Below are 7,750 nucleotides of genomic sequence, written 5' to 3'. Positions count from 1 at the left end.
TACTACAAAGAAACGTCTCCTGTGACTGCTGATGTACAAATCCAAAATATGCTGCAAATTTGATTTATTTAAGAACAAAATTCACTTGTACAGATTTTTTTTAACCTTTAGAACAAACTGATTTTTTTTTTTTTGTACACAAGTTGGCGGATTTCTCCTTAAAGTGCTGTTATTACATCATCCAAAATACAAAAGATGGGTAAAATCAATCAAATATAGAAAATAATTCAAATAACTTAAAAAAATACTGCTTTAATAAGAATCACAGTACATAGATATCCATTGCACGTGGCCACTCTACCACCAATGACCCCTAGTGTAACACTTCTGGTGCCAGACGGACACCCCCATTGGTTCTACTGAGGTTTAGTGGAAACATACAGAATAGGAAATAAATCGTAAAACAATAATACATTGGACTTTTTTTGCAAGAGTTGTTTATATATATATTTATATATATTTATATTATATATAGTTGTTGGTTATTCACAAAAGCCTTATATTACACAGTCGATCTGCGGATCACTCCTGGCTCAGATTCCTCAGTGCACAGACATCCTGTTGCTCATTTTACAATATATACAAGTTCGCCTATTGTTCCGAGGGGACACTCTGATATGGTCGGTCACGCTTGTGCTTTCTTTCCACTGGAGACAGCGAATGGCTTCATTTGTACAGAAACTATTTCCGGTGTTTCTCTCAGGGAGCTGGAGGGTACATCAATTTCCTTGGAGCCCAGATATAGCTAAGAGGTGCTGGATTAGAAGACTGAAGGAACAGTTCTCTGTGCAACGTCTTGGTATCGGCATCTTAAAAAAAAAATATGTATATAAAAAATGTCAGCATGCACTGGACCATGAACAGTAAACACATGTGTCCAAAGTGTCCCTTTTGCATTAAAATGTACACTTTTCTAATGTATAGATATCAGACCTGTAACCAATCAGTAGCCAACACGGTGGCGAGTTGGTCACCAAAAGGGTCTCCCATCTGGTGATGTTTCATATTTTCATTCCCCATTATCGTAGGGCAGAAAGACCTTGCACCCCCACAATACCACTTCTATTCCTCTTATTACAAAACACACAAAGGTCAGAAAAAAATGGGTCTCCAAGTCTTGTGCTGCAGGTCAGGAGTAAACCAGAAAAAGTCATCAATAATATTTTTATTATTATTATTTATTAATAATATATTTATTTGAACACTAGAAAATATATAACAGCACTACACATTACGGGGGCGGTCCATCTCCTTTCTCAGGTGCAGCGCAAGACTTGGAGACCCATTTCTTTCTGACGTTTTTCTGGTGAATTGGAGACTACGGATGATCAAATACCACAAATATCCGACTTCATGATTATTCGCCGAATAGGTCGCCGCTATTCGACTATTCAAGAATATTTTATGCGCAATCTAAGTCTATGGGAAACCCGAATAACAATTATTCGGGCTTCCCATAGACTTACATTGCACATTGAATGTTCGCATAGCGGCGACCTATTCGTCGGATATTCGCGAAGTTGGATATTTATGGTATTCAATCATCCCTATTGGAGACCCATTTCTTTCTGAAATTTTTCTGGTTTACTCCTGACCTGCAGCGCAAGACTTGGAGACCTATTTTTTATGAGATGCACACAAGGAAGAAGGCGGATCGCCCCCGTAACGCGTAGTGCTGTTATATGTTTTCTAGTGTTCTAATAAATAACTTTTATTTTTTATGAATTTTTCTAGTTTTCTCCTGATCTGCAGCACAGGATTTGGAGACCATTTTTCTCTGACCTTTGTGTATTCATTTAGCTCCCAATATTGGGTGGAGCGGGCGGTCTTGCATCAGTGGCCAGGTGTGTGAACTGTCCGGCAATTACCGGGTGGAAGGAGCGGTTGTCCATAAAGGTGGTGTCACACATAGCGACGCAGCAGCGATCACGACCAGCGATCTGACCTTATCAGGATCGCTGCTGCGTCGTTACATGGTCGCTGGTGAGCTGTCAAACAGGCAGATCTCACCAGTGACCAGTGACCAGTGACCAGCCCCCAGCCAGCAGCGAAGCGTGGAAGCGTAACTAAGGTAAATATCGGTAACCAAGGAAAGCACTTCTCTTGGTTACCCGATATTTACATTAGTTACTGCCAGTGCCGCCTCCCTGTTCCCTGCACTCCTAGCCAGAGTACACATCGGGTTAATTACCCGATGTGTACTCCAGCTACGTGTGCAGGGAGCAGGGAGCCGGCACTGGGACGCTAGTAACTAAGGAAAATATCGGGTAACCAAGGAAAGGGCTTCTTGGTTACCCGATGTTTACCGTGGTTACAGCTTACTGCAGGCTGCCAGAAGCCGGCTCCTGCTCCCTGCTCGCTTCATTTCGTATGTGTGCTTCACAGCGGGAGAGCAATGTCCAAAAAATGAAGCAGGACATTCAGCGACGACCGGCAACCTCACAGCAAGGGCCAGGTCGTTACTGGATGTCACACACAGCGACAGCGACGGGACGTCGCTGCTACGTCACAGAAAATGGTGACTTAGCAGCGACGTCGTTGTCGTCGTCACTATGTGTGACACCACCTTAACTTGCAGAAAGCAAGTGAGGAGCTGAGACCGCTTCTTTGTGGAGGTGATATACACAATCAGTGAGACACCTCTTATTCTATTCTGCCCCTCTGTTGATGTCCCTGGTTTTGATCTGGTCTTGAGTGGGAGAATGTATCGTTCTCCCACTCAGATCGGTTCTACCACTCGAATCGTTTGTCACACACAGAGAGGTACAGGACTGGGGGCCGAAAATCTGGAGTATTACTGAACAGAGGTGAGGAGAACCTACTAGATCTCTGAGCGTTAAGCAGGTGGACACTATCAGGCTTTTACTCAGCGTTGTGCCTGTTCATCACAACGTGAATAGGTGAGCGGGTATTTTACCCAACCATTTTTATTCACCTGTTAGCCACGCATCACACACAGGGAGCACTTTCCTTTTTCTTTTATTTTATTATAAAACAATATTTTGGGATATTTTTCACTTCTCTGCTAATGTTTCAATAGCCCAGTCCAGTTCTGTAGGATAGTGGCACAGACCACGCTGAGCTCATCCTCCCCATTGCTTCCACGACATGTGCACCCCTCCATACTTCTCCCATTGCACTGTCTCTATTATGTATGCTCCTAATGTACATATATATGTTCAGAAAACGTGCAGCCGCTCTTGCTCTGTATTCACAGTTTTTATGCAGTTGAAATTGCTCTGTGACACACTTTCCTGGTATCCTTTGCTAATACCTTTTAATTTCTGCTGGATGGCATAGCGCGCTTTCCTCTCTTGATCCAGTTCATTACACAAGGTGTCTGGGGAAAGAACAGAGACTTTAGCTTCTCATGCTCAATGACAGGCTCTTCTCCAAAAACTCAACCCATTCCTTGCCGGTAAGGACACACTCTTCATATACACATCCTCCAGCCTGATTGGTGCCACTAAATCAGTGTCCTCAATTTTTAACAATTCTGGCATCAACAATATATCTCTATATATATCATAAAATATATACACCATATTGATGTCCTTCTCCATAGTACAATTACCCTGTATTCCTGAAAATAAGACCTACCCTGAAAATAAGCTTTAGCATGATTATTCATGATTTTTGAGGATGCTTGAAATATAAGCCCTACTTTAAAAATAAGCCCTAATTATAGTTCATTAAAAAAAATCAATTTAAATAGTATCCAGGCATCTGTACATGTAAAAAGGTTAAAACAATTGACAATAGAATGCAGCAGGACATATAGACCCTTAACCAAGGAAAACTGACACCCCAAAAAGAATCATACTCAAAAGACCCAATGAATGCCGAAAGGTTCTCATACATGGAATGGGTAGTCCTGCTAGTCACCCCACTGAACTAGATTATTGCTCATAGAAAAATAAGACATCACCTGAAAACAAGCTTTAACACATCTTTTGGAGCAAAAATTAATATAAGACCCTGTCTTATTTTTGGAGAAACACGGTAGACAAATATCCATGTTCACTATATAACATGAAGGTATAATACACATAAAATAACACAGAATGCAGACATGTAGGTGTTCAGCGCTGTATCTGGCGTAGACAAGACTGGGTTAAAAGCATCGCACTTTGTTAGAAGTGAGTTACAGTAAGGACACTGCCTGTGATTTTGTGCTGGGAGGCAGATGGATACGAGTGGAATTAAACACAATCGCAGGCATTAACACGCAGGTAATTTTACGCCTCGATTTTTAATTTAGAAACCCATGCAAATTAGTGTGCAGAGGAGTTCAATCACTGTTTGGTAATGGTGCCTGCAAGGCCCGAGCGAGGCTTGTTTGCGATGTTCAGGCTAATCAGAGGATATTAAATAAGAAAAAATAATTGTTAAATTACCTTGCGTTTAAACCTAGGCGACTGAGCTGATTGGAAGCAGCGTCAGACGACGGCAGAACTGCGGGGGAACTTACCTCTGACAATCTGCAGCTGCTGGACCATCTCTTCTCTGTATGCCAACTCCCTCTTCATCTGGTCCTGGAAATTGTCTAGAAAAAATAGAGGGAAATGAAAATAACAAATATTTCCCGACAAAAACAAGCGCAGGATATTAGTGAAATGAAAAGAACAAGAATATTCCCACGCCAGTGTGTGCGGTAAGCCACCTGACACTGCTAAGCTGTTTCGGGCCATCAAACCACTATGTTCTTGGAGGCAAAAAACCATAAGGTCACATTGTAAAGGCGGTAATCACGGCTTTCTTGCTCTTCTTGTCTATGACATCGCTTAGGAAGCAGTACATGCCCAGGGGATGTTTCAATTACATTCTCCCAAGTTGACTTTTTAAGTCAGGTTTTGCAATTTAGATAGTTCAGTGTCAGTACAAAGTGCATGCCCTTGGTATCAGTGAGAAGAATTGTTAGAATTGTTAACAGTTTATGTCCTTAAAATTTATTTGATAAATCAATAATACACATAAAAAAAAACAATTTTGTAATATATGTTATCAGAGAAACACTCTTTTTCATTTCTGACTCATCATTTATTCTCAATTCTTGAGTAAAATCTGTATTTAGTGAAGACAGTTTTTCACATCAATGCAATGTGAAATGACAGCTGGAGTCTTTAAAAGTCTATGGAGCGCATGGGAAAGAAGAGGCAGACACCGACCTTCCGCTGCAAGTTCTACTGAAAACACCATTTCTCCATACAACTTTTTAAGCACCAACTGTCATCTCCTATCTCAGTAATGGGGAAGTTTGTGTTCACTGAAGACTGTTTTAGCAGTAGTCAACTGAGAATTTTAAGAATAACTGATCAGATGGGAGAAAAGGGTATAGTCCAGCAATCAAGTCGAATTGATGTCTGCCAGACATAATGAAGTTTTATTTATGACCAAATAAATTTATATATTTTTAAAGAAAAAATTGGTCGACTTGATTGCTGGACTATACCCTTTTTCATTCATCTGATGATCTTGGAGCTTTGGCTTCCTCCTTTTTGGTCCGTTCACGGTCAGAATTCCTGGTCTCCAGAAAAAGAACAGGTGAGCTGGACTTTCTCCGATTATTCTCCTGCATGATCAGATGGGAGTAGATTTGTCTAATAAGATATATTACAAAAACATACTGATAGGGAACTTAGATTGTGAGCCTCAATGGGGACAATGTTGCCAATGTATGTAAAGCGCTGTGGAATCAATAGCGCTATATAAGTGAATAAATACTATTATTATTATTATTATATAAAGTTTCTTACTTTCTCATGTACCGTTGAGTTATATAAAAAATGGTAACAGTGATACAGTGCCTACAACAGATATACCTGCAAAATTTTACACCTTACCACCTCGGTTTTTATAGTTTTAATGTAACTATATTTCCTGTCTTCAATTTTTAGACAGGCCTAGACATCTTCACAGACAACAAATAATCTGAGTAACCTGATACTGCAGTCATGTTCCCACAATTCGGTGTACTGCTTTTTGTTGGGTCACATTCAAATGTTTAGTATTTGGTCAGTATCTTACCTCAGTATTTGTAAGACAAAAATCAAGAGTGGGTGAAAAATGTAGAAATGGTGCTCGTGTTTCTATAAGACACTGTGCCCATGTTCAGTATTTTTTAGGGTGTTTTTTACCTCAGTATTTGTAGGTTGAACCAGGAGTGGGTAAACAGTTTGTGTTCCTATTATATTTTTCCTCTGATTGTCCCATTCCTGGTTTTGACTTACATATACTGAAGTAAAAATATTTCCAAATACTCAATGTGTGAACGTGGCCTAAATATATATTCGGAACGAAATTGAAAAGTATGAGAAAGACAGATGAGAGCATGACTGCAGGATCACACTGCTCTACCACTATCTCTATTACGTATTTATCAATTATTTATGTATAGTTTGTGTGAATTACACAAATCCTGTCTTTTGGAATATACGCTAGAAAAATGAAGATACTTAGTGCACAAATTGGCCAATTCATGTGTACCTGTGACGACGCCCCTGGACTAGTCAGAGCGTCACAGGGTAATGGACGCTCTTTATCTCTAGTGCAGGACTTAACCCCCCCCCCTGGTTCTGGGTTCCCAACCTATAGTACTGCCTCCATCAGCATCCAAAATCCCAATCACACCTTACACCACACCCTGTCAGACACACCAGTGGGCTGCTGAGCTGGAATAGGGCCACTCACCTAGGGCTCAGGCAGGCTGGTGAGAGGGGGGAAGTCAGTGAGAGGAAGTGGAAAGCAAAGCTTAGTGAAGTAGTAGCTCCCAAAGAGTGAGGAGCTGGGAGTTGGAGCTCCCGGGGAGTGACAGGTTGGGTCGCAGACGGAGGTCTGGGCTGAAGGAGTCGGAGACCTGGTCGCAGGGTATTGAGGCTGGGTCCCTGGACCCGATCTTGGAGGACGGGAGGCATCTGAGTCTAATAACCGGTCCAGGACCGAAAGCACGGCGGGGTACTGAACCCTAGGTCAGGGAGTAGCTTCAAGCAACCCGGCAATTAACCTGCGGAGGATAGTGACTTTATGGACTGTCCCCAAGAAGCTCAGAGATCAGGGGCACTAACGCAACGAGGGGCATAGGGCTTTCCAACCCAAGCAGCCCACTGAAATCCCAAGCGTGAGCCCTTGAGAGCACAGCTCCACTACAAACAGTAGGGAGTGGCGCCCGGACAGCTTTATGCCAACAGGCCTACAGAACACTTCAAATTTGTGCACGGAGGCAGGCTCCGGACCATCAGGCAGTACTGTAGGGGACGGATACCTGGACGGGCTCCCCCAAGAGGGCAGCGGCATCCAGAGACTTGGTTTACCTTGTTGTCAGAGTCTGTTTTTTCATCACTGACACTGTCTGAGTGAGTACATGATCATTCCCTGCTAACGCCTAGCCCTGCACTCCCCTCCACCCCACAATCCAGAGTCCTGGGGCCTCCCCTACCCATGGAGGGAACGTCATCTGGCTCCCCCACTCCATCTCCCCCGGGTACTCCCATCGGCAGAGGCGGTACTCCCCTTACCGTGAACCACGGTTGGCGTCACAAACTATTATCCCCTGTAAATATCCCCCCTTTTCATTTGAAATGGCCATAGGCCCCCGGGTCCGGAGACCCTCGAGCCACAGCAGCAGCAACCCCCGGATCCGAGCGGTTCGACCGCTGCCGGTTGTGGCATATACCTATCAGGTTGCCTTTCTTTGATGAGACCCTATCCTAATTTCAGGCCTCTCCTGGACTAAAAGTCTACAAATATACTG

The 7,750-nt window shown here is 42.8% G+C and overlaps 1 protein-coding gene across 1 annotated transcript in view; it reads right to left on the bottom strand.

Annotated features, from left to right (window-relative positions):
* Nucleotides 1-232: 232 nt before the first annotated feature.
* Nucleotides 233-7,750, bottom strand: part of SKOR1 (SKI family transcriptional corepressor 1) — a 52,530-nt gene continuing 45,012 nt past the window's right edge. Inside the window, exons 7-9 of the mRNA XM_075342867.1 lie at nucleotides 4,472-4,546; nucleotides 3,275-3,340; nucleotides 233-809 (exon numbers count right to left, since the gene is read on the bottom strand). Of these exons, the coding sequence (XP_075198982.1) occupies nucleotides 700-809; nucleotides 3,275-3,340; nucleotides 4,472-4,546 (251 nt within the window). The 3' untranslated portion in view covers nucleotides 233-699. The remainder of the gene's footprint in view (nucleotides 810-3,274; nucleotides 3,341-4,471; nucleotides 4,547-7,750) is intronic.

The sequence above is a fragment of the Anomaloglossus baeobatrachus genome, chromosome 4, assembly GCF_048569485.1.
Source record: "Anomaloglossus baeobatrachus isolate aAnoBae1 chromosome 4, aAnoBae1.hap1, whole genome shotgun sequence".
NCBI classification, from domain to species: domain Eukaryota; kingdom Metazoa; phylum Chordata; class Amphibia; order Anura; family Aromobatidae; genus Anomaloglossus; species Anomaloglossus baeobatrachus.
The sequence above is the reverse complement of the archived record's forward strand: the minus strand, read 5'-3'. Positions and strand labels throughout refer to the sequence as shown.